The 27540-nt window shown below is 38.8% G+C and overlaps 3 protein-coding genes across 4 annotated transcripts in view; 1 reads left to right on the plus strand and 2 right to left on the minus strand.

The window, feature by feature from the left end:
* Positions 1 to 20938, plus strand: LOC103705740 (Fanconi anemia group D2 protein homolog). The gene is made up of 31 exons (XM_039114536.1): positions 1 to 682; positions 758 to 1196; positions 1351 to 1605; positions 1693 to 1905; positions 2021 to 2152; positions 2442 to 2571; positions 2662 to 2708; positions 2792 to 2893; positions 3025 to 3132; positions 5397 to 5539; positions 5900 to 5994; positions 6116 to 6203; positions 6316 to 6367; positions 6464 to 6544; positions 10057 to 10152; positions 10229 to 10332; positions 14338 to 14791; positions 16636 to 16671; positions 16761 to 16968; positions 17054 to 17187; positions 17268 to 17454; positions 17547 to 17779; positions 17893 to 17988; positions 18194 to 18286; positions 18370 to 18402; positions 18487 to 18615; positions 19819 to 19879; positions 19951 to 20006; positions 20092 to 20148; positions 20231 to 20351; positions 20554 to 20938. The coding sequence occupies exons 1-31, from the start codon at positions 273 to 275 to the stop codon at positions 20706 to 20708; spliced, it is 4548 nt and encodes a 1515-aa protein (XP_038970464.1). The 5' UTR covers positions 1 to 272; the 3' UTR covers positions 20709 to 20938.
* The window catches only part of LOC103705742 (protein WHAT'S THIS FACTOR 9, mitochondrial-like), a 16353-nt gene continuing 5189 nt past the window's right edge, over positions 16377 to 27540 (minus strand). Inside the window, exons 3-4 of one of the 2 annotated variants that reach the window (XM_039114538.1) lie at positions 21412 to 24510; positions 16377 to 16870 (exon numbers count right to left, since the gene is read on the minus strand). The gene's annotated coding sequence lies outside the window, so the exon portion shown is untranslated. Of the gene's footprint in view, positions 16871 to 21236; positions 24511 to 27540 lie in introns of those variants that run through there. The other variant, XM_039114537.1, reaches the window with a different exon arrangement.
* Positions 21237 to 21709, minus strand: LOC103705741 (outer envelope membrane protein 7). Its single transcript, XM_008789584.4, has one exon. It carries the CDS (start codon positions 21660 to 21662, stop codon positions 21438 to 21440), a length of 225 nt encoding a protein of 74 aa, XP_008787806.3. The 5' UTR covers positions 21663 to 21709; the 3' UTR covers positions 21237 to 21437.

A 27540-nucleotide genomic window follows, 5' to 3' on the forward strand; every position in this document is an offset into this window, starting at 1 on the left:
TCAAGAACCATGAGCTCCAAATTTTCGAGGCACGTTCCACACACGTGATAGTCGGGTGTAATACAAACTCCGAAAGGAAGCGCATCGGCGAACCTAACTTGATGACACCTGTCCTGGGTACGGTCTAGGAGGAGGCCCTGCAGCCCAACTGATTTCCAGCTCCAAAGACGAAGAGGGCGCGCAAAATGGCGGGCAAAATTCCGTTCATTCAATCCTTCTCTCCATCCCCTTGAAGAACCGAGCGGCACTTCCATCCCCATCCAAAGCCAGGCATGGTTTTCCTCCAGCGCAGCGCTCCTCCCAATCCTCGCAAGAGGCCTGCCCCTCTCCCGGGACCCCAACCCGCCTCTTCCGCCCTCCGCGGCGACCGTAGCCCCCCTCCTCCTCCTCCCGCCATCGGGGCCGCCGACCCCAGGAGCAGCAGCGCCGGCAGCAAAGGCAAAGGCAAGGCGATCGGAGGAGGAGAAGAGGGGGACCAGCGGCACATCGGCACCATGATCTCGCTTCTCGCCGACGCCGGATGCACCCTCTGCGTCCCCCACGACGGTCCTCCCTCCCTCCCAGCCGACCCCCACAAGCTCCGCCGCCACCTCGAGAGCCGCCTCTCCTGCGACTCCTTCCTCCTCTCCCATTTCCTCTCCGGTTTCTCCTCCTACGTCCAAAACTCACAGAACCTCCGAAGGTACAATCTTTATTCCCTAATCGTCTTCCTCTCTTTTGCTTCTTTTAATATTAACCTACTTTCCTTTCGATCCAGGGTTTTGATTCCGGCCTCCCAAGACGGCAGACCATCAAGAGGGGAGAGCCTAGTGAGGCTTCTCCTCTTGGTGGCACCAGTCCAGCCCCAGCTCCAGCAGCTGCTCCTTGAGAAGCTCCCAGAGTACTTTGATGCTGCCGCCGCCGGCCATTTGTCGCTCAATGATGACGTTGCAAGGCTCATCATCAACCAGTTCCGGTGGCTCGATTTCCTTGTTGATGCCGAGGGCTTCTCTGAGAAGCTGATGGAGGTCCTTTCCATCTCCCCTCCCCAGCTGAAGAAGGAGATCATTGGTTCCCTTCCGGAGATCATTGGCGACCAGAACCATGGCACCGTCGTTGCTGCCCTCGAGCGAATTCTGCAGGAGGACTCGGAGGTCATTGCGCCCGTGCTCGACTCCTTCTCCGATCTGAACTTGGATGACCAGTTACAGGAGCAGGTTTCGGAGCTTTCGCTAGTTCTTTATTAATCAAACTGCCATTCTTTTCTTTTCTGGGATCCTTGGTATTGCTGCAGTTATGAGTGCTCAATCCTTTCAGCACTGTTTTTTTTTGACTGAATTTTATGACCTTTGGTTGTTTATATTCTTGAAGGCCGTCACCATTGCCATATCTTGCATTAGAACGGTTGATGGGGAGCACACGCCCCATTTACTTAGGTTCCTTCTACTTTCTGCAACCCCAACAAATGTTAGGAGGATAATCTCACAGATTCGCGAGCAAGTAAAATTTGTAGGAGTGGTTGATTCGCGAGCTGCCCGGAACAAGAAGCTTAAAGGCAAATCGCTGGCTGATAGCACTGAGGCCTCAATCCTTGATGCTTTGAGATCAAGTCTTCGATTTAAAAATGTACGGCATCTAGCTTGTTCAATTTAACCTCGGGTTTTCTATTTGAATATTGATTTATTGGAACCTTCTCATTCACTTTGGGTGCAGATCCTTTGTGAGGCTTTTCTGAAGGAGCTGAAGTCTATTGACCAGCCACGTGACCACAAGGTCATTGATGTCTGGATCCTTATGATCATATACGCGAATGGAGGCTCCCTGCAAAAGGGTGCAGAGAAAATATTCAAAAAGAAGATTGTGGATGCTGTCTTTCGTGAAGCTCTTTTTGGTCAATGTATTCATGGTCACCGAGAATTAGTAAAGGTAAGGGGTTTTCTTCCCCTCTATTTTGATCCTCAAATAGCTCATTCCCACATAGAAACTATCTTTGTTCATGCTGTTCACAAGAGCTTACCTTCTGCATCTTTTGTGCATTCAGGACTACTTTTCATCATTTCTTTCAGTAACTGAGTACTTGTTGGCATGCAAAGAACAACAAGCAAGAGATTTTGGCATCTACCTGTACACATCACTCTTTGAAGAGTTCACTGATACTTACTCAAGACAAGAGGTAAATATTACCAACTTTCATCATTCGTACGTAAGGCTGGGCTTGATCTATCTTGCATATCCAGAAGCCCTATATTTTAAGGTTTGTCTTGGACACCACAACCATAAATTTAGCAAGGGAGGAATATACACACATATATATAATTTTGCAAAATTAGTTAGAGATACGTGCTGTTTGTCCTACACATAACTGTCCAAGATGCTGTGGATGTGACATTATTTATTATTTCAGACTTCAGAAAAATGAATATATACTTACAGATTTCTAAATTCTATTTTATGTCAATCAGGTTCTAGGTGCATTAGTCACACATATAGGTTCTGGGGTTGGTTATGAAGTTAGTTCTGCTTTGGAAACCATGATCTTGCTGACATCAAAGTACTCTGAGGAGCTGATCCCAATTTCTTCTCATATAAGCGGTATTTTGAATAGCCTAATTATAGCTTTATATGCAATTAATAGTACAACATGCATTTCACAAATTAGTGTCATCATGTTTTATGATGCAGGTGTCTTAGACTACTTAGACGGGTTTCATGAGGATAATCTTCACAAGGTTTTAAATCTTCTGATATTTTTCTTTTGAAAGCATGCTATATTTCTCCACCAACTGATATACTACTGCTTTCCACATTGTAGGTCTATGAAGTTTTCTGTCATTTAGCATTATCTGCTCGCTCAAATGCTAATTCACTTGGCTCTAAAATTGGAAATGAGCTTTTGATGATTGTAAGGAAGCAGGTATGGGTAAACAATACATGATTCAGATGGCACTTTGTTCAATTGCATTCTCTCCTCTTTGGAAGTAGGAACGGGTAAAGGAATTTTGCTATACTTGTTTCTCTTGGTGTTGTCATCACCTACATGCACAGGTTAGCAATCCAGACAATAAGTACAGAAAGATGGGAATAATTGGAACTTTAAAGATAGTTTCTACTTTGGGGGATGTGAATGCTGCAACCAATTTCTCATCTTCTCAGGTCTGCTCATGTATTATTATGAACAAGCATCCTTTATAAATGTATGGATCCTAGAACGCGAGAATACTTTTCTTATTTATTATTACATATTTTTAGTATTACATATTTTTGATGCTTTACACAGATGTTTAGTTGATCTACTGTTTGGTATTTTTAAGCACTCTAACAGATTCACCAGCTTGACAGTACTTCTGTTTGCTCTCTGACTTTTGCCAAGTCAGCAATACCATTGAATTTTCATAATATGTTTTCTTTAAAATTTGAACCAAGAAATAGAAAGTTTAGATTGCAAAAATGTGGGATATGAAGGCGTAGATTTTCCACCCTTTTTGGTGGAGACTTAATGTCCTAAGCCTGGATCAGTATAAGGCTCAATTGCCTCAAATGGCTTTTTCATTTTCTTGAATATCTTTATATACATTGGCATGCATGCACCCAACCATGAAGTGATATTTTCGAGCATCCATATAGTACTACATGTAACTTATGATAGGAATTTGAAGTTTCCCATCTTTGATGCTATTCTCTATTTCCCATATACCAACACCATTTATTATTTGGTTGCTTTTATCATGTAAGACAAGAATCCGAAATGGACTGGAGAAGAAATGTTCTATGTGATAAGGTTTATCATCAACACATGAAAGGTCACATTCTAATTTTATTTTCCTTATAAGTGAAATATTCATCTAAGTGTTTCTACCTCTAAAATGAACCACCAGTTTCATGAACTACAGAACTCTCTGCTAAGTCTCAGTTATGACTGATGAACATTATGTATGGTAAAAGTAATGTTTTTTCTCCTTAAATTACAGGTAGGAATAGAGCGACATACCTTCTAGATATTAATTGACTTTGGTTAGCTAAAGGAAACTTGTCTATAGTGCTATAGGAGGCTTGTCTTTTAATTTTGCTAACATTCTGCTTGAGGACATTGGGCATGTAGGGCATTCTTAATCACATATATGGTCTTGAAATGATTATTGGTATTTGAATAATAATTGAGGCAAGAGCTCTTTTGAGGTGCTTAGAGGATGAGCATACTTTGACCTTTTGAATATGTAATGCATATTGTTTTTTCTTTTTTCTTCAAAAGTTTTGTAACAACCTAGGACCTCACTCAAAAAGACTAGCTAAAAGGTATTATTTGGATTTTTTGATCCTATATAAGTACCCAAGATCTACTCAGTGCATAACTGATGTGGGACTAAACACATGTCCGCATGGTCCTCACATACTTTCCCCGTTTAAGACATGGTGTCTCGCTAGGCTAAGGGTATAGATCTATTCAAATCCAATCACAAACACATAATCAGCCTATGGTCAACCCAATGGACCTATGCTGCAGTGTCCCCTAGTTCACATGGGCTATAGGCCGGGTTTGCTATGATACCATTTGTAACAACCTAGGATCTCACTAAAAAAAGATAGCCGGAAGATATTATTTGGTTTCTTTGATTCTATATAAGTACCCAAAATCTACCTAGTGCATAGCCGATGTGGGACTAAACACATAATTGCATGGTCCTCACAAGTTCTAACCAAATTTACAAAATTAATATCTTTGAATCATGTGTTCACAAGAATTTTGCATCTTGCAAGACATTCAAAATATCATAATGTGGTCTTTATGTGACTCTGAGAGTTATCCTTTTGAAAATGTCAGTGGATAGCATCCTTCTTTTTTCTTTTTTCTTTTTATTTTTTTCTTTGCAACTTTGTTAGTTCAATACATGTTTTCGAAATGCATACAAAAATGTTATCCTTTCTTCTCAATAATTCTGCAATGCTTAAGTCACAATCAACCATGACACCCCCAGTTTAGTTAACTCAACTCATCTATCTCAAACAAAAATTTCAGCCATCTAGTATCCCAGATGGTAAGTTGTTTGATAACTTGCGAAAGATTAAGAATCAGAGAACCGGATCAACTAGTCTCTCTCTCTGTCTCTCGTAAGACTCGGAATAGTCTTAACTTAAAAGCATATCATCATTCTTTATGAAAAAAGGCATATCATCCTTGAACTTAGAGTGCTGAACTCTCCCTGGATGTACAATTGATGCCTGTATAGGCCACCATGGTGTCACATGCTTTGTTATGCTTTGTGGGCTCGTTCCAACAGGAAAATCATGATATTGTCAGGTTTACTCATTTCTTAATCGTATATCCTGGAGGATGGAATTTCTGCTTTCCATTAAGAAAACAAAGAAAATTACAATTCTGATATTTACACTGACAATTCTGTTGCATCTCCTGTATACAGAAATCGAATTGTGAAGAGGCTCTTGAACTGCTGCAATTGTCTTTAGACTCATGCAAATTGGAGACATTGCCATTAATCCTTCTATATGATGAACTGATTGCTTTGTTGGAGCATAGTACTCTTCAGCCGGCAATCATTGAGTGGTGTGTGGGTTTTTAACAATCTAAGCAATTTTGCCATGTACTTTTGAAGATTCCAATAGAAAATCTCAGTTTGGTTGTCTGTGAGATTTATCAAAACATATAATAATAAAGCATGATTCTTTGTAAAATAGACTTTGTTAAAACAGAAATGGACCTGTTTTTCCACCGAACTAACTTTGTGAGGCTTATGACCTGTCTGCTTTTCCAAAATATGCTTGTAAAAAGTAACCACATGTATTTTCAAACCTGGTTTAGTGAAACATGCAGTCCTGTTTCTGTAATGATTTGTCTGGTTATTCTTTTTCGAGTTCTGGATGTGATGTAGAAGAATAACTTTTATTGATAATTTTTGTCCTGTAGGATTGGCAAGCATGTTGGGGAGTTTGAGTCACTGTTTCTGGCTGATCTTGAGGGAGGCCAGTTACCCTTGAAGGACTCATCCAATGATATAGGAGGCTGGTTACTGGAACTTACACTATAATTTGCTTCAGCCATGAAATGCAATAAGCATTAGGAACTGCTATATATTCTGATTAATGGGAGCAAGAGGCTCAACTTATAATACACTTTTTTCAGTTTCAGGAGACTTATGGATGAATTTGGATGGGGATCTATCTCCTTTATGCCTGAATATCTTGTCATTACTTTCCTCTTCCTTGCAACAGTAATGATTTACCTTCATGTCTCTATGATTTTCTTCATTAGTAGTTTCACTTTAATTATATCCCGCAATTCAGAACATGTCTCTCTCTAATGTTGATAATTGTTGGTTTCAGATGTTCATCCTCTCTGCAAATTCTTCCTTCTCAGTTTTCATTATTATCCTCTGTCAGTAATGATTTCTTCGACCTTGATATAAATTTTTAGACTTTGAAAGATTAAAAAAAAACAACTTGAACTCATTGTTTCCCTTTCTGTGAAAAGATCGAAAGGTTGACAAATCAAGGATCTCTTGGTGGAATTGATGCCCTTCTTGGCTGCCCTTTGTATCTTCCTTCTCCTCAGGTAAGATGCATGGTGCTCTAGCCAGATAATCATCTTTTCATCGAGTTATTTTGTGTAACACTATCATAATTTTAAGGATTGTAGCATGTTATTGATTTCATAAGAGTATTGGATCTTTTTTAAATAAAAAAATACCTACATTGTAAGATTAGTTTGAAAGATGCACAGGGACACAATCAACAAGACCTATTCCACATATTTTTGTTTTTTTCCCAAGAAGAAAGATGGGAAACCCCATCAATTGATTTCATGAAAATTGGAATGATATTTGTGGTTGGTTTATGGACACTAGTTTGCAAATGATTCCTATCCAACCTTCATATGCGGTGGAAATTGCTCCAAATCCCTTTGCGCTTCTTCTTACTGGATTGAGCTATAGGTTCTACCAAAAGGATAGGGTTTCAAGGTAGAGCATAATTTCTCCAACTACAAATTGTGTTGTGGTGTTGGTTTCAAGTTTCAACTACATGAGTGTAGATATTGTGCTTGTCTCCCCCCCCCCCCAAAAAAAAAAAAAATCCCTCCTCTCCTCTTTTCATTAGATGCTTTCTTTGTATAGGAAACCTATCATTTTATGAGTAAAAAAAGTGAGATAAGATAATGGAACTATGGCTCACATTTTAGCTCATCTGGTTAATTCAGGTCATCTGTTATTCACTTTCTTATTCTTTCTTCTTGCAAGCTCCTATGAGATGGTTTGATTGCACACTAGCATTTTGCATCTCACATGGATTTATGCACATATGATATGTTTGCTTCTTTTTGCTATATCTTCATCTACATGTTTGATTCCTTTTTTTGTTGCTAGCCATTATTTCCTTATTTTTGTTTGAAGAAGTTAATGGAGTAATACCAATGCTTTATAAATTTTGATTAATGCAAGGAAACACTTTTTGAGTCCCTCTACAAGTTGTGTTCATACTAAATTCTGTCTTATCTGCACTATCCAAAACTAAACCTATTAAAAGATCTAGTTAATAATTCACATGCATGTCTTAATCTGGTGGTTAAACATGCAACAAGACCCATCAAAATACTACATTTGATTTGTTGGAAAAGATAGAATAAACCCATAAATATGATATTGAAACTAGAGTGGAATTGGATCTTACAGGTCACTAAAGTAGTTACCTCCTCCTCAAAAGCTAGTTACTTTCAAGAAAGCTAAAAACTACCATTGAGGAAACCATAGGTCAACCAAAGCTATATTTTGTGGTGATCTCATGTCAAATAGCCAATGCCAAATGTATAATAACTTTTGATGAAGTCAAGAACTTGGATCATGTAGCAAATTTTCTACTATTATGATCTTAGTGCTCATCCAAAATGCTAGTAACATTAACAGAACATATTGGAGCATCAATGTTATTTGGCATTCCAAAATTGATCATCTAATTAATGTATCAAGTTTATCTTTGTTTAAAGATGTCAGGTTACATGCCTTCTTTTTTATTTGTTTACTTAGTCCCAAGTGAAACTTTAGTGTATGGAACAACTAAAAGGAGAGTCTTGAGTCACGAGTTGTATGGTATGAGTTTGCGTTGTTGAGGAAGAAAGTTTCTCTCTTTTCTCTTCTCTCTCTCTTCTTCTCTCCAATGCCTTCTTTTCCTCTCTCTCCCTTCTCTGTTTTTCCTTTCTATTCTTCCCTTCCTTCATCTTGTCCTTTCTGTTAGTCAGTTGAAATCTGAAACATATCCTAAAACTAGATGATTGGTCAAGACCAACCTTTCCTCTTTAACCCCCAACAACATAGCGGAGCAGCGCCCAGGAGGCAAGCTACTCCCATCATATGAAATGGGTTCAACGTCCTATTTTGAAACCCGTGGAAGAAGAGGATGAATCGAAATATAGCTGCTATGCCAAAACAGGGTGCAAAGAACCTAAAGCCCTTCTTTCTTTAAAGTTCCTCCCAGATACATGGCTTAACTTACATACCCGGGCCCGGCTCAACATTCTTGGATCAGCCCGACCCTCACTCTGCAAGCGCATTAGCATCCTGGTATTGTTCTAAAATGCCAAACTGTTCCTAGAGTTAGGATGGTAGCGCCTTGGTACTATACTGACCCGAGACAAAATTGTTATGGGGCTCAGTAAAAATATTTTAAACATTGGTTCATCTTAACCCCACTATTCAATGTTGATAGCGGTTTGGTGGTTGGGGTTTTAGCGACCTTTCAACTAAGATGTTCCATTATGCACATGTAACGTCTATGCAAATCCTTAAGTGAGAAGCAAAAGAAAAAATTTATGTGCATGAAGATCATATTGTATAATTTAGTTGTGGAGATAAGATAATGATGCTTGAATCACCAAAAATCATTTGTTGTACTACTTGCAGAAGGCTAAGAAAGCCTCTAACAAACTCTAAGAACCACATATTGTCGGCTCTCAGCTCTTATTTTCCAATACTAGGAGCGGACGTAGATGCAGGGAAGCAGATATTTTAAGAACAATTGAAGTAAGAAAGAACTTTGAAAAAGGATGCAGGTTGAAGATTCAAGCAAATTTTGAAGGGGATGCATTACCCTAGGTAGAAGATTCTAGTTAGTGACTAAGTCTCAAGTGCCATATTTTCATCCACAACTAAATTAGGTGCGAGAAAGTCCTGCCAGAAGACCTAGACTGCTAGATAGTTGATTGGTAGGATGGGAACTTGCCTCGATGGTAATGCTTTTTTTCTTTCCTTTTTTCTTAATAGAAGGGCTCATGAGCAATGAACTACACAACGGGTGGTAGCCCTCTGCCAAGTATCCCTAATGCCCAAATCTGGTGAAGGCGGGATTTCAATCCTAGGTCACTTGGTCCAGTTGTCAAGGACCTATCGGCTTTATAAGCTGGCACCTTTTGATCATGCATTTCAAATTTTTTTAAGGACATGGATGGATGTAGATTGAAGAGTAAAAAGACTGTCTAATATAGAGAGCTGTAATATCCATAGGACACAAGATGAAAAACCAAGAAATTATTCCACAGTAAAGCCAAAAATGTTATATACAACAATGTTGCAAATGTCAGTAATGCCAACATGTCGTTATGTGCCTCTAAGTGATATTTTTCTTTTCTTTTTTTAAGGGAATGCACCCTAAAATTTTGAATTCTAAAAGTTAAGAACTACATCAAGTGGTAACAAATGCTTGAACCATAATTTTACCCCCTAATTTACATGGCTTTTGCGTCATATCTTGCATTTTTATATTCTGAATTCGAAGCATATTCCTCACACCCAAAATACTTCTGGTTAATGATTTTTGACTGCAAATGTGCATATAGAGGTTAACCTACTAAAATTGGCAGATGTCATCCTACACCCAATGCTTCCTATTAGTACCTGATTATTGTTGGTTATGTTTAATATTTGTTGTAATTGCTGTCCCCTGTCCAGAAATATGAATTTTGTGCCATTCATTGCTGGCATACTTTTAAAAATTTTGAGACATATGCGCACATTTTGAGATGATTAAAACTGTTATTTGAGTTAATGCATTTGGTCTGCATATTGGCAATTTTGCCAGTACCTAGTTGGAGCTCATTGGAAGAAGCTGACAGGAAAGAAGAAAAAGATGGTGTGCTTCTCACTTTATTATGCCATCAATTGGATGAGGGAGTTGGTATGCTTTCACTTCATAGCATCATCATTTCCTAGTGGATCATGTTTTTGTGTTACTACTCTTTTTGTATTTGCAGCTTAATGCCTTTAGCACCCAAGTTGCTGGTAGAGTTGACTGTATAATGCAGGCTACAAAGGATGAGACGTTGGCAAAGTTACTGAAGCGTTTAAGAAACCTGGTGTGAGTATTGGTATTCAACTGACGTCGTTTGGTTTTATTTTAAAGCAAGCACCTAATCTTTAGTTTCTTATGGAAATGCCCATCGGATACTGACCCCAGAGCCACTTCTGAAATTAGAGCCTATAAATTCTTTATTGGTCGAGGGTAGTTGTCATAACCATCTAGTTTATCATTTCTAATGTCATGCCTATGATAATCTATGCTATAAATAATTATGAGATTTTCTTTTCAGAGAAGTTATACCTAATCTGGAAGTTGGGGTTCATGAAATTCTGAAACAAACTTGCTCCACCTCGTATATCATAGTGCTGATTAGTTGTCATAACCATCTAGTTTATCATTTCTAATGTCATGCCTATGATAATCTATGCTATAAATAATGTTTAATTATGAGATTTTCTTTTCAGAGAAGTTATACCTAATGTGGAAGTTGGGGTTCATGGAATTCTGAAACAAACTTGCTCCACCTCGTATATCACAGTGCCGATTGCTATTCTTTCAGTCTAGATAAAGTATTACAAGAGTTTTGCTCGGCAAAGAAAGTGGGCCAGTTACACTCAAGTGTCTACAAAGTTAAAAATATCAAGTTAGGGTTTTAGTCTCTATCTACTTAGGGTTTGCATTCCTTCTCATTTGTTTATTAGAATTATTGGTGTCTAAAAATCAGTTTGAGAGCCAATCACAACCTCAATTAAATGTAAGTGAGTTATATTGTAATTGGATAATCTGGAACTGAGACTGGGAAGTCCATTTGTTGCTAACTATAAATTTTTTTCATTTCTCGAGATTATGCAAAATTTATTTCAGGCCCCTGGTGGAAGTACTCAGATCGTTGCAGCAGTGCTGCACTGTGGTTTCAGATTGTCAGGTAATTAAAATTTTGGGAAGCTGTAGGGATTGTCACCTATAATGTGGGTGAACTTTATGAATAAAATTATTGAGTTTGCATATACAATGATGAAAAAGGTCGGTAATATTTGTCCACCAAAGAGGAAACCAATGGAGCTAGCATTAGGAGATGACCAAAAACTACAACTATATTAAAGTTGGGGGAAACGAGATTAGAAATGGAAGAGGGACAATGGTGATAATATTTTGGAAGTATAGAAAGTGAATGAAAAACAAAGAGCACTTCAGTATTAATGTAGGTAATAATTAAGTTTGCATATGTGAGACAACCAGGTTAGGAGTAAGGGTGTGGCTAGGCCTCAATTTAGCGGCCTTGGCTCGAATTGCAATGTTGAGGCTTAAGCTTGGCCCCGGCCAGGGCTTGATTGGAACCTCTAAACAGAGCCTAAGCCTGGTTAATCTGACTCATTGTATTATAAATTTAGTGATATTGACGTGATGAAACTTTGATATAGTTTTATATACTACTTTGTTGTGTGCAGTATCTTAAGTTTCTGACTTCTTGTATCTCTTAACACTTTTTAATGAATAGGGATGCATTATTGAGTATCCACAAAAGAGCCATTTATATGTTATAACTTACACAGATATTGGGCTAATTAGCCAACCAACCCAACTTAATTACCAAACACCTTTGTTACATGGTCTCAGGCTCATGTGTCGGGTATTAGTGTTTGTCTAAGCATCAGATCCTTAAATAGCCTTATCCAAGTACATTGAGAGCAAGGGTTGGGACATATGAATGAGGCGAGATGTCAAAACCTTAAATCAATAGCAAGTTAAAGAGAAATTGTTGTTTAGTGATGTTGAGTAGTTGCAAATTCATCAGAATTCTGATTTCCCAAAAGAAAAGAGTTACTGAAATATGAAGGCAATTATGTTATGTGGGAATTGGGATATAACATTCTACACGTGCTGGTGTTTATGTGTGTGCGTGTTGAATGTGAAGGATTAGTCAAAATGCATCTAAGCAAGGTGATGCAATTTCAAGATAAATATTACTTGGATGAAGTAGGAAAAAAAGGAAAGTGCAAGTGAAACTAGAAATGCAAAGATAAACATCAGAATGCCCAATAAGATGGACAATGAGTTCAGAGAGTCTAAAGGTAAATGAATATGAAAGCAGAAAAGGTTACTGTAGAGAGAATATTTTGCATTGAAACTTGACAAACATAAAAGCTTAGAGAGGTATAACATTCTCAGAAAAAGGGCAAAATAGGCATATCATTTATTTGGGTTTATGTATGTATCCTTTTTTATCTGTGTGAAGCACAAGAGAGATGGAGAGACTGTCTGTAGGATGTGCAAGGATATCCACATGAAGATGCTAGTAAATTGGAGGCTATGACAACTGAATTAGAAAAAGTAAAATAGGTTTGAGCGGGGGTTGAAGAAACATATTTAGTACAACACAAACTCCAATTCAAGTTTGAAAAGTAGTATGATGTAGAAAGTTGATTTGTCTAGTGAGTCTTTTCTTGAGTTATCAATGAGTAGCTGATAAAAGATACAGATAATAATTAAGAAAAGCAAAGGAGAATATATAGAAGATAAATTGGAATGTACAGCAAGGCTAGAATCAGCTATTAAATTAATTATTCAACACCAAAAAAGTTCACCAATGACACAAGACATGCCATGCTGGTTTTTGGCATGCTTGGCTTGCATTGTTACCATAGCATGCCTAAGTACTGGGAAATTGTTGGTGTTGTGCCCCTGCTACTTTCTGATAGGACATCAACATCATACTCATTGTGCTGAGCTGATGACCACTTAAATTCATGTGCTTTCCCTGGCAATTGACTGAAAAATGCTACATCAAAGTGTAGAGCCTGCAAAAGGTTTTTATTGAAATGGATAGATCATATGGTATGTTACAAAATTGAGGTGACTTTGTGTATAACAAATGAACTGAAAAATTAAATGTATATATTATATTATGAAGGATGCGTATAAAGTAAGGAAATATACGGCAACTAGTTATGAGTAGGGTGATAATTTATGGCCCGACCCACAACCAACCCGAGACATGGGTTCAGGTTTGATTTAAATGAGTTTGAGTTGTGCATGGCTCAACACGATTTAATCCATTGGATGGGTTAGATTCAGGTTTAGAGTTCTAACCTGTCTAACCTGTTTCAACCCTTTTAATAATTGGGTCAGACTACATGGTTACAAACCAACCTGCTTAAGCCATTTAAGATCCATTTAACCTGTGTAAGACCCCTTTAACCTATTATCACAGACTTCACCCGATCCAACCTGTTTATTAAACGAGTTATGCATGTCGGGTGGGGCTCCATGTTTGACAAACAGTTTGGGTTTGGTTATGAATTTCTGACTCATTTAAAAAACGAATTAGATTTGGGCTCACAGACTCTCACTAATATATGTCACAACAAGACCTGAACCCACCCAACCTACCCATTTCCACCCCTAGTTATGAGGCACGGGTCTAGTTTTCTATTTCAAGTCAATATGAAAATGTTAGCTTTAAGACTTTACCATCTTAAAGTTAGCTAGATGGATTAGCTAAAGGTAATCTTTTTTGAGTGGCTACTTGGTACATTAGTGGAATTCATGTGGCTTGCTGTCTCTATATTGTCTATCTTATCAATCATGTGATGGTTTCATTTATATTTATTTACATACATATCAAGATGACTGTAATATATTAGCATACCATTTGCCTACAGGTTTATATTTTCTACAGATAAATTGACAAGTTTCTTCAGATAAATTGATTATTTATGTTCATTTCCTAGGATTTCATATGAGTTTTAATGAGCTTTTAAGTATGTTGAAAAATAACATGGTAAAATTAGAGAAGTTGTTTTATCATCTTCATGTATCCATAATTGCCAATTGCATGCTATAAAGGAAAATAGAACTTCAAAATAGTCACATAGGCGCCTAGCATGACATAAGATGTCTCTTGCTAGGTAAGCTTCATACTAACCAGTCTTTAACTGTAAGTGTTGACCTGAATTAAAACATTCTCATCTTCTAGATGTATTCAGTCTCGTGTCATTATATTGGTTATATGTCAATTATGGTACTTGTGAAAATCTGATTGACCTAGTTTGTTTCATGCAGTTTAATGGAGGGCTTACTGAATGCTTCCCTGAAGTCTTACCCTCTATCTTTACCTGAACTCCACTATTTTGTGGAGAACTCTGGATCACCTCTTTTAAGCAAGCATGATTATTCAAAGCAACAGGAAAAAAGAAGTGCAGAAAACACTTCTCCAAACAAGAGAAAACGAAAAAGAGACTTGAATTCAGAAAAGCTGGATCCCGATGGAAAGCTGAAGCAGCCTACAATAATGGATGCACTGAAAAGAGCAGGTGCAATTATAAGTCAAGATGCCTCAAATGGGAGTTCTCCAGAACCATCATCTAAGGTGAAAATATGCTGTGATCATGAGGCCATGGACTCTAACGAATTTGGGCTTGTGGATATATCGGCAGCACCATTGACTCTGGAATCACAACGATTCAAATTCAGACCTCTACTTGTTGACTGCCTCTCTATGTTAACCTTCTCTGAGGTAAGAATAGCTGGTGATAGTTTTTAAAGCCATATTCTACTACAACATGGCCAGTAGTTTAACTGTCCACATGGAAGATTACCTTGTTTTCTCACTATTTTTATCTTAGTGTTAATGAATGATTGCATGTATGCTTGTTTGCTGACAACTGTAAATGAGGATATATTTGTGCTTACACCATTGACGTGGACAATAAAGAATGCTATGAGCAACTATGATGTGGTAGACAAGGAGATGGGTGTCACACAGCAGTACAGATATAGGTCTTTGGCATGATATATTCCTGAAACTTGAATAAGGTAAGGCATGGGATATATATTTCTTTTTATATATTGCACATCAAGGTTAGTGAAATGGCTGCCAAAATGGTTAGGCAGTCTTTCAAGTGGTTATTGAGTACCAAAACGTTTAGACAGGAAACAAACTTTTAAGTAGCTATTTAATCCACTGAACCGGTTAGTAGGATCCGAGAGTTGGGTTAGAAACTAAATATGTAAATATTTAACTCATTTTATACAAGGTTAATCTCTCTTATATGCTCTTAAAGATAGCGATAACACTTGCCTAGTCTTTTTTTTTAATATACATATATTTTAAAAATTTATACTACTTTATAACATGATTGAACCGGCCTTTTATTTGATATTGCTGTTTCTGGGGGGGCTCGTAGCCTGAACTTTGCTAAATGTTAGCTTACCCAACAAGTGGGAAAAGGATTTCTGAATAACCCTCATCCCTGTTGTGACCCCTGTTCTCATGGTAAATGATTTATTTTGCAGCCCCATTGATGAAGTAAGGCCTTCCTTCTCTCTTTGGTAGCTTGACATGTGATGGCTAAGCCACTATTGACATGGTAAGCAGCCTTTTCTGGTAGCCCCACTAGAAGGTCTCCCTTCTCTCCAATTCATTTTGCAAGCTCCATATCTTCAGCCTTCCCTACCTCTTACCAACTAATCTCACTTGCTATCATAAACTTTTGTAGAATACCAAAAACACAACTTTTCTTCCTTCTGTTTTCATTTTCACCGTCCACTCCATTGGCTTGTAAGCCTAATATCTGACCTTATTTTCAAGAAAAGATTTTGTTCATCCTAAATATCCATATCTCACAGTGGGATGTTTTAGACTGTGTTCCTGCAAGACGTGTGCATGAATGGAACTTCATTGGCATGTTTTAGAGTGTGTATGCAATCTGGCATAGATCAAGCTTTTTAGGCCCATTTTTTCACTGTTAGCTTTTAGCAGACTAGTTCGGCAAACCATGATCGGTGTTGCAAAGTGCTTTAGCAGCTTTAGCTGTCATATATTGGATAGAATGCAGCCTTCTGAACTAATATGTTGAATTTCCATGATCTGAGAAGGTGGAAACTCAGAGTATATGGTGTGGGCTATGTATTATAATTCCTGTCTTCATGTGGCTAATTTGAGATCGCTAAGGACCACACCCAGTGGGCCAATCAAGCCATAAAACATCACTTCAGAATGCTGCCTTCCCCGCTAGGAATGCAGCTACATCATTCAGAGTGCAACTATTTTAAGTTCAAATCATATGTTTGATAGATTCTATTAGTCATTGGATGTTGGGTAGCAAATGTACCAGATTATATACATCTGAGACATGCAGTGAAGTGCTGAGCTCTGAGCTTGATAGTCACCTTCAGTTCATTAAAATATAATCAGGGTCCTTTGGTCCAGGTAATTTGTCTGTAAGCTGAGCTGGTAGCTGCGTTTGCATATTAATACAACTGTGATAAGTTACAAAACATGACAGAAGCGATATGTTTTGAACAATCTGTAGTTAATTTAATGGACACATATTGAGTCTATATTTCCTTATATTGCAGACCCGAGATTCCTGTTGTTCTGACCCTGCAGCTGAGGTAGCCTTCTATTCATGTTGTATTTTGGCGTATTTGTCCTTGCAAACACGTGAGATTGACTCAAGTCTAATGCTTATTCTCTGTTCTAGATGCCATTGCATCTGTACCTTCTCCGAGACTTTCACAACAAGCTGGATTGTTTAAATCCTCCAAGCAAACAGTTTGCAACTGCTTGCTTGGCAAAGGCTCCACCTGGTTGCTGCAGAATAAAAACAAATGAGTTTTTGAGCAAGATTAGACCAGTGTTTAGTAGTCTAAGGAGACACTTAGATTGTGCGCTTTCTATGCTTAAAGATGGTAAGATGCTATTAGTATTTCAAAAATTCTGGCTACTTGTGTCTAATGTCATGCAGTATAATCATTATGAGTGACAACCTTGTAGGTTTTGAAACTTGCCAAGATCATTGGAAGTCTCACTCCTCCTCTGCCGGAAACCCAGATATACCATATCTAGTGGTTTCAAAATCTTCTGTTGCTAGTTCTGTGTTTAGAGAAGTTCTTTGCTGCTATAGCAAGGTATTTTTTTCAACTTTTCATTCTCAACTCTTCTTTTATGAGGATTACCTAGTCATTTATTTTTCCTCATTTTAATGCAGTTGATAAGCCTTCCAGACATATTCCTTCAGACAAATTTGCCAATTCTCAGGGACTTGTTAGAAGCTTTCCAACCAGTTGAAACACTAGATCATTTCTTTTCAGGGATCCAACCATTTCCATCACCTGGGCACATAGATTACTTGTATTGTGGTGTATACTCATTTTTTGAGGGTGTCATGAGTACAGGTAACAACAATTAAATCTTTTTCCAGATTTCTGTGCCACAAAATTGTACCGCTTATAAGTTGCAACATTGTAAAAGGTCTTATTTTGTGCAGCACACTCATTCTCCTTCTTGATAGCATCGGAAGTCTTACTAACTCTGCAGTCAGTTGTGAGCTCAATTGCTACGCTACTTGATAAGTGTTCAGAAGGAAATGGGAAGAACATGCATGTGGGATGCTCTCAGAAAATTCTTCCTTTTTTACAGAGCAGGCTTGGGTTTTCTGCTCGTGAATTGTTAGTGCATCATCCGGGTAGTGAGGATACTGAAAATGGATGGAAGAGTAAAGTAAGGAAGCAGTTAAATTATTTTGCAATTCGTAATCATAATAATAGACAAGGATGCCAGCTTAAGTGACAATTGCTCACAATTCTTATCTTTTCCCCTATATTCCCTTCCAGGGAGACATAATACAGAAGACACTGCAAATATACCTGAAAAATAGCAAATCCTCTTCTGATTTACTTGGAGAGTTAGCTTGCACAATACTGCCTCAGGTGCGTGCAAAGTGTTGGCCCTAGCTTTCTCATGTGGATGATAGATATAAATTTCTACCAAATGTTCTCTTCCACTTACAAGTGTTTACAATCCTGGTGCAAGACATCCATCATAAGTTACTTGTTAAGGTCAACAAATTATGCCTGTCTAATGAAAATCAAGGTCAAAACTTCTAACCTAAGAAGAAAATATTTCGTGCTACAGGTCCCTAAATGCAAAACTAAGAACACACAGGAAACCACCCATGGGTTTCCAACATTATGCCCTACAATGTTTCTTACATGGTACCGTGTTCTGGTAAGTGCTTTAAACATCTTGCTAATCTATCATTCAGTTTCTTCTCCACTGGTCAGAACTTTATAGACCTTGGAAATGTGCAGCATGAAGAGAATCTTGATGTTCTAATCAAAATGGTGAGTTATGAAGCTAGTATGCGATTGAGACATCATTATGAGCACATCTCTGTATTTCAAGTTTGTCCTTTTTCTTTCTTTTAGGTCAAGGAGGTCAGATTGAAGACTCGAGCAGATGTTCAACAGGAAGATCTAAACAAGGTGTTCGTAAAGCTCCGCCAATCAGTGAATGTGGTTGTATCTTTGGTAACTATGTGCAAGGATCATGACAAGGTAACTATGTGGTTGTATCTTAGTTATCATCTATCTTCCTAAAATTACTTGTAATCTATTAGACCTTAGCCCTTAAGTGTCTTATAATAGCTCCATTGTTTGATTTATTTGAGACATCTTTATGGAAATTCTGACTGATAATGCATCCCTCAATGTACCATGTGCGCAGTTAGCTGATTGAATGGCCAGTTATAGCAGGAAGATACCTTTCCCTGTCAATAGAGCATATTAATTTTCCTTGCATACCAAATAGGCATGTGGAGATGCTTTGCGTATTTATATCACAAGTTCCTGTCGCTAAATTGTCTAATATGTTAAAATTTTGGAACAGATAGTATTAATATGCTACTGAGAGCTAAAGTATTAACACTTACTAATACATAATGTTTTTATCAATTAGTATTTCATAGAAAAAATCATACAATTAGATCAGCTCATCATAGACAAACTTGGGATTTGTGATCACCATGACAAAAGCCCTTCCATCACTACAAAAGCCCTTCCATCACTATTCAGTAATTTGAATACAAAATCCTTGAAGATGTAGATAAACATCCTTGAAGATGTAGATATTTGGAGATTAACTTGGACAAGGTAGTTGCCTAAATTTGAGAAAGCAAGTGAACACTTCAATTGCCATGACAAAATCTGCTAAGTTTGCGGTTATATGGTTGCATCAATGAAAAAAGAGTTAGATCCTTCATTTTTTTGAGAAACGAGGCATATGAAGTACTTATTGCGAGACAATAGTGAGAGATCCGATGTATTTTGATTGGGCAAGGCACCATGAGAGGTGACCTGTGCAATTGGTCCAGCTTGAGATATTTTGAATAAATTTATCGCTACAGCCTACATATGCTTATACACCTGCAGAAGCCAATCTCAGCTGGCCAGTTATCTGGTTTGGAGTTTTTCACCTTGATGACCATGTTATACTGAATGTGCTTTACTAATCTGTTGAATTTATATGAAAAATGCTTTGAAGGTACAAAATGTAAATTCTTAGGAATCAACATGCCATCTGATTTTTGTGTATGGAGTACCGTAACAGCTTCACCTTGAATAGGTTTCATGTTAGACAGCTGATGCATCTCTGTTATCTTCAAGTGCTTCACGCTATATTTGGTAGTATGAATTTCTTTACAAATAATAAAACAAATGTGTCAAAAAAATACTGTCTATTTACTACGCTGTGGAATGCAGGTAGCTATGCATGCTATGGCAGTCAAGTATGGGGGCAAGTTTGTCGATATATTTCTTAAAGGTAAACAATCCAAATCCCCATAGTTTTTGAATAATTGATGGTAGGACACTGAATGATAAATATTTCTCCAGCATTTGACTTCTTACACGATCATTTCCAAGAACACAATGACATTATAATTCAAACGGTAAGATGCATCTTGCTCCCGCTGGTTGACAATGTCAAATCACCTTCAAATCAGACTTCTTTCTTGCCTTAATAATGTATTGCAGGTCAGAGAGCTTCAAAAGGCAACACGAATTATACAGACCCTGTGTTCTGAGGCTAAGGTATGATTTCATTTATGCAACTAGCTGTCTTTGACAGATAAATCTCTCCCTGTCTTCACTCCAATATCATTACTTTGCTAAGGGGTCAAAACGGACAATGGTCACAAGCAAGGTTCCTGCTACTAAGAGGTCTTTGGAGCGCTTTGTGTTCCATGTTAAGGCTTTGTTTCACAATACGTCAAGTGGGTGCAGTTTTTGGATGGGTAGGTTCATAATCATATGGACAGAGGCACTTTTCTGTTTCATTTCCAGTATCATCCTGTCTCATCATATAACACATTTAAGCAATTGTGTTAGTGTGTGTTCATGCTTATCACAGTGCAGCTATATTACCCACTCAGCATCAGAATAGGTGGTCATATATACTGAACCTTACCTTGTGTCTAACCATCTTCTTTATGTCAGGCAATTTGAAACACAAGGATTTAAGTGGTCATGTGATAAGTTCCCAGGTGTATGACAATGGAAATGATGACATTATTATAGAAGCAGAAAATCCAATGGAGACAGAGCCTAGGGTTCCTGCTGATGATAGCAGCCAAGGAGATGATGGAAACTGAGTCTGATGTTCTAGATCCAGCTAGTGTCACAACTTGAACTAAAGAGTAGATGTAAAAAAAAAAAATCCAAAACTAAAAGGAAGATTTTCTATCTTAGAGATCCTTGGACCTTCTCATGTATCTATTTTTTGTATATAAATCCTAACCATAAGAATACACACAGAATAGTTAATTGTTTTTGTTACCTTCTCTTTTTCCTGATGAAAATTGGCATCTGATAGTGTCCTTCATTTGCTTATGTTGTTCATAATCCATTTGGATAAGAGAAATAAAACGGTGTCAATCAAGCATTTCTATAGGCACATAGTAGACATAGCAACTTCCATAATTTCAAGCTTTTTCTTTTTTGTGCGTGCTCTCTTCCTTATTTCCTCTCCTTGGATTTTCCAAACACAGCATTTATCAGAAAACATCCTCTACAGGCACATAATTCAAACCACATCAAAGAAGAAATTGTTTCCATCATAATACAATGGGCCAACCTTACGGTAACGGATGCAGAAAACCTAACACATAAAAGCAACATGATGCAGGGCAAAAGGATCTTCCAATATTGATTCCATCAAACAATATGTTCGGATACAAATGCAAACCAAAGATCCATCAATCCGATAGTACAAACCTTCAGCCAAAAGCCCATAAAAATAGAAGAATAAGAAAAGGGGGGTCTTTCATCCGAGAGCACTGATATTGTAATGCTTACCAGAAGAACAATAAGCAGTGGATCCGCTAAACAGCCTTGGCGGCGGGAGGAGGTGGGGGAATGGGATCCAGGAGAGGCTGGGTCGGGGTCGGGATTGGGACGATGGAGGAATCGGGGTCGTAATTGGGGTCGAGGGCGCGATCGATGGCGTTGCGGCCTTTCTCCAGGCACGGTTTGCAGGCGATCTCGATGGTGATCCACCCTAGGATCACCGCCGCAATGGCGACCACCGCGGTCGTGATGGCTCCCATCCTTAAACTCTCTCTCTCTCTCTCTCTCTGCCTTGTCTTCTGACTGCGGTCTGGTTGGATGCTTTGCGGCAGTGGTTGGAAACCTGTGTGCATATATACCGGCAAGTAGTGTATCTCTGCTGAATATAATTCATTAACTCTGTGTTGTATATTTTGGTTAATTGATAACTATTACTCTCCGTTTGGGAGTTTTGAGTTTTGGGGAGAAAAGAAAAGAAAGAAAAACTTTAATGTGGAGGAAAAAAAAAAAGAAGAAGAAAGGAATAGAATGGAGTTTTCTTTCCTCTTGTTTGAAAGTTTTAGGAGGAAAGAGAAAGTACTTTCCTTTCTCTCATTTGAGAGTTTGGAGAGAGAAGAAAAAAAACATATCTTTTTAACATGTTTACTAAAATACCTTTATTATAAAAGGGGTATGCTTATAAGTAGAGGTGCAAATGGATCGGATCAGATCGGGTCATGAGTGACCGGGTCAGCTGAAAGTGCAGCTGTGGAGATGGAGCTTAGTAGAGGTGCAGCATATGGGTATACGGAGATGGAGATGACATATAAAAGGTTAAAACAAAAGATGCCCTAGGATATATTTGTCCTTTTAATTTAGTACTTCTTTAATTTAAGGGTAAAATAGGTATTATAAAAAATTTATTAAGTTTCAATTTCTTTCTACTTATGAGGGAAGGAGAGAATTGGAGCCCAAAATTTTTTCTCCTATTCCCTCCTTTTTTTTTCTTTTCCCTCCACTAAAAATCTCCCAAACATCAAAATTTTTAACTTTCCTTTCCATTCAATTTCTTTCTCCTTAATTCCAAGTTTTCAAATGGAGCCTTAGAGTAGGATGGGCCGGGTAATGGTAATTGATGTCTTTAAAAATAGACCGGACCAGCAAGCTGTCCAGTTTATATTTTTATTTTTTAAAAAAAATAAAAAAGGAAAAATTCAAAAAAGGAAAAAAATCTCAAAAAATAGGGAAATATAAACTGGCCCCCCTTCCCCCTTCCACCAGGGAATGTCCGATGCAGGTAGAAAGTTTCTCATACCCTCTCCACCAGCACGGGCGAACCCGCGTATGAGTACGTCATCCCAGCATCACCTCAGTACCAGAGGACCAGTAGCGCTCCCAACGAGCAAACCAGATGGGGGGCATCCGGTTCCCATATTTAATCGACACCCACGTGTTTCGAACCTGGGTCACTCCGTTGGAAACAAAGCCTCGTTACAACTGTGCTACCACCTCGGTGGTGAACACACACTCATTTATGATGAGGATTTTTTACTTCCAACATAGTATGCATATATAATGCCATTCACTAGCAAAGCCATCAGAATCATCCAACAAGATAGGTGGACATTCCTTTGGAGGTTATATGATGAGCTATCCTGTAAAAGATGGGGCAGAAACATTAAATTTTTGCTGGGGCTATTTAGTTATAATTTCCCCTACACACACACACATCAAAAAAACAAAAAAAGAGAGAGAGGAGGAAATGATGGGTTTAGAGAAAACCCAACATGCAGGCACAGCTGACTAAACACTTATGAAGCCAACGGATCCAAAATATAAAACTTTTAATTCTTTTCTTCACCGATCTGGAATCTTTTCCTCAGTTCCCAAAGAATTCTCAAGTGTATGGACAAAAGGCTCCATGTGAGAAGTACCTATATTATGAGATGTAGAGCTTCTCTGATCATAAACTGAACCATCATAATATGGAGGGTACCCAAACAGAAACAAATGCTGATTCAAAACAATGCAAAAAGGGAAAGCTTCCACGCAAGGTAGATTCAGCTAATAGCAGTCAATCAAGAAAGAGAAAATAAACAAATAAAATTGTTGATTCTCCAGTTGAACAAATTAAAGGAAGCCAAAAGAAAATAAACAATGTAAACTGTTATAAGCAAAATTCTTTAGGCATCGGTTGCAAGACAGGATGGTCCTAAGCAAAAGGCCCTAAGTATGCTGGAGACAAACTGAAAAACAGAAATCAGTTTTATTCCCTGTACAGAGTTGGGAAACCCCCAAACAGAGAAGAAAAACAAGTAATACAGGGGCCTTCCCCTAGATCCCAACATGCTGAATGCCAAAGGCATAAGCAGCACTAAGAAGAGATAATGGCCAATGGAATTGGGAGATCCTGCCTGAAGGTCCACTTAACTGAGTTTCACTCCACAGAACAATTATCCTGTCTGTAAATATGTTGGTTGTTGAAGTGCAACACAGAGGAGGCAATATGGTCAATGTTTCTGAGGAAGGGGTGGCCCGAAAGGCCTACTCCTTGAATCCAGGACACCACTGAGGCATCGCCCTATAGCACCAGAAAATAAGCTTCTAACCTTGAAATAGCCACTTGTAAACCCAACAAGCAGCAGTAAGTTCCGCAACTGGAACGGAGTTTGTTCAAAGAGGAATGGTGACAGCAAAAAGAGTTCTTCCCAAGTGATCACTAATTATAAATCCGGCACCAGAAGTAGTACAATGAAATGAACCATCGAAATTACCTTTAAGACACCTGGTTGTGGAGGTTCCCAATGGACAGGAGTTGTTGTAGGACAACTGGGAATTCCCATCATCAAGAGAATCCCAAATACCAGTGCAAAGTCATTGCTGGACTACCAGAACTCATTCATGAGATATATAGCACGAAGAAAAACAGAAAAGGGTAGCTGAAGTTCATGTTGGAAGATATCTAGATTCCAAGAAAGCCAAACCTGCCATAGAGTATATAACAGGAGAGGTTGTGACCTTTTCATAGCTTCAGAAGTTGGACTAGATGCTAGGAACTGCTTGGATTGAAGACAGCTCTGACAGTGCATATGATGATGCTGCGCCAGAAAAGCCCCTATTTCCCTGAGTCTGCTACAATTAGGAACAAATGGTTTAAGGTTTCAAGGTCCTCATTACATTGCCGACAAAATGGACTACCAAGCCCTCTTTAATGAAGTAAATCCACAGTTGGTAGCAGCAAACTGTATATTGTATGCTATTAAATATTAACCGTTCTTAGGTCCGATTACATAATCTGGTCAAATATGCTGGTGGTTAGAAAAGGATTTATATATCCTAGAACATGCTCGATGATACATACAATATTCAAGTATAGGAAACAATACAAACAAGAGTAGCTAACAAGCTCAATTAAACTAAATATATAAATGAAATCTTTTAAATTTTAATGTCAGTGCAGCAAAAAATGAATGATGCTCGAAGAATTCTCTAGCTCATCCACATTATATCATCTGATAAATGTTTAATCTGAACTATTGATAGTAATCTACTATAAAAACTGCAACCCAAACTGCTAGATCGAGTTAGAATCAGCTTAAAAGCCTTGACTAGGGTTGTCACTAATACCTGCAGACCTGTATCTGACTGGACCCAATACAGACCTATAGGCCTGTGGGTCGAGTATGGGTCGAAAGGTAGACCTATGGAAGTTGTTCAAGTCCGGTTATGGGTATATTAAAAGTATACCCAACCCAACCTGATCATATGCATTTTAGGATATGGGTTTGATTTTCATGGTACCCTATGGCTTACCCATTATACAATGCATGCTTCTAAACTTATATCCCTCACATTTCTTATAAAACTTATCAAGGCTAAGTCATTAGTGAATTTTGACTTCTAAGAGCATTAAGGGTATTGAGCATTCCAAATAACAGTACCTACTTGAGATTTGGACGAGGTGACTCGGACTAGGCCCAATCATATTCGTTGTATGGTACCTTACTGGTACAATACAAGATGACCGTTTTCACATGTCGAATAATGGTATTGACTGAAATCAGGCAGTGCAGGATGGTACAATATGACATTGGGTGGAACCTATCAGTTCCATCCAGTAGAGGCTGGTTCAACCACTACACTGCATCGAACCTCAATACTTACTGGTACAGTATGGTATGCCCAGTACCAGGTAATGTTGGTCGTTATAGGGAACCATGAGTCCAATGCATACCCCACCCAACGTAAACCATAAACGATCAAGTCAACCCAAACTTGATCCTTACTTGATCCAATCTCTACCTGATCCTTTAAATTCCAATTGCTGGATTGCCTAAAGGCTCAAACACCACAAGGGGTCTGGCCCTAGGTCCATGTTAGAATGTACCGATACTTGACTTGAGATGATCGCTCCTAGCCTCAAACGTAAGTAGTTATAAAGAATATCGAAATGCATCATGCAATTTAAACAAAAATTTTGACATACATTTCAAAACATTAACTCCTCAGGGGCGCAATTCTTGTAGCATTTGTACCAAAATACACAGTTGGGCATGCACATCTATATATATATATATGCAAATATGTGTATTTCTCCTGCAAAACTTCTCTTGCTAATAGGCCAGTAGAGCTTCTTTCATGGCATGAACCCCATTACAGTTTATGAGGCCTTTTTTAGGGCCTCAGCCAACATGTCCCTTATTTCTTCCCTAGCAGTCTACAAGCGACGTGTCAAATCAGGATCGGCGGAACCATCCCGAACTAGACGTTTCGGCCGTTTCGAGCCGTACAGGTAGCTCACCGATACGGTTTTGGCAATGGAAATGAAACCTGTTGCCAGAGCTAGAGAAGGAGAAGGAAAGAGAGAGAGAGCAGGGGACAGAGGGAGGGAGAGGGAGAGAGGCTGGCGGAGGCAGGTGAAGACCGAGGAGGCGAGGCCGTGATCAGTTCTCTTGTTTCGTTAGTTTCTCTGTTTTGAACAAAACAGGGGTCCAACTGCAGCCTTTTTTAATTTCATAATTTTTAAGTGAAGTTGGCAACCTTGCCTCCCATGGCCTCCGCTGGCGTCCGCCACCCTCCCTCTCTCCCCATTCTCTTTCTCTCTCTCTTTTTCTCTCTCCCACGGTCTGTGTGCCCTCTCCTCCGTCGGTACAGGCCCAGCACAGTCTGTGTGCCCTCTCCACCGAGTCGTGCTGCTGGAGAACCGATACGATGTCCAATACTGGTTCAGTTGACCTTGTGTCAAATAATGCCATATTGGATGGTATCACGTGATACTGGGTATACCATACTATACCAACAGTGAACCAATACTCAGTACAAGTGGCGTACCGATTATCGGGACCATGGCCCAATCTATAACAATATTGTATAACACTGTACCATCATGGTACCGGTATAGATACCCAAATTGATATTGCGAACTATGCGTTGAATCCTACCCATCTAGTGTTAGATGAAAGGGGGTAACTATGTCATAAGTTTGCACTCCTCAGGGGCGCAATTCTTGTAGCATTTGTACCAAAATGCACAACCGGGCATGCACACACACACACACACACACACACATATATATATATATTTGCAAATCTGTGTATTTCTCCTACAAAACTTCTCTTGTTAATAGGCCAGTATATCTTCTTTCATAGCATGAACCCCATGATAGTTTGAGGCCTTTCTTATGGCCTCAGCCAGCATGTCCCTTATTTTTTCTCTAGCAGTCTGCAAGTGATATGTCAAATCAAGGTCGGCGGAATCGTCCTGAACTAGACAATTTCGGCCGTTTCGAGCCGTACCGGCGGCTCACCAATACGATTTTGGCAGTGAAAATGAAATCCGTTGTCGGGGCCAGAGAAGGAGAAGGAAAGAGAGAGCGAGCAGGGGAAGGACGGAAAGGGAGAGAGAGGCTGGCGAAGGCAGGTGAAGGCTGGGGAGGCCCGGCACGGCCTGTACCGACTCGTGCCGTCGGAGAACGATACGGTGCCCGATACTGGTTCCGTTGACCTTATTTTAAATAATGGTTTGCCATATTGGATGATACTGTATGGCACTGAGTGTACCATACTATACCAACAGTGAATCAATAATCAGTACAAGTGGCATACCGATTATCGGGACCATGACCCAACTTATAACAACATTGTATAACACTGTACCATC

Source organism: Phoenix dactylifera, chromosome 16, assembly GCF_009389715.1.
Source record: "Phoenix dactylifera cultivar Barhee BC4 chromosome 16, palm_55x_up_171113_PBpolish2nd_filt_p, whole genome shotgun sequence".
Classification (NCBI taxonomy): domain Eukaryota; kingdom Viridiplantae; phylum Streptophyta; class Magnoliopsida; order Arecales; family Arecaceae; genus Phoenix; species Phoenix dactylifera.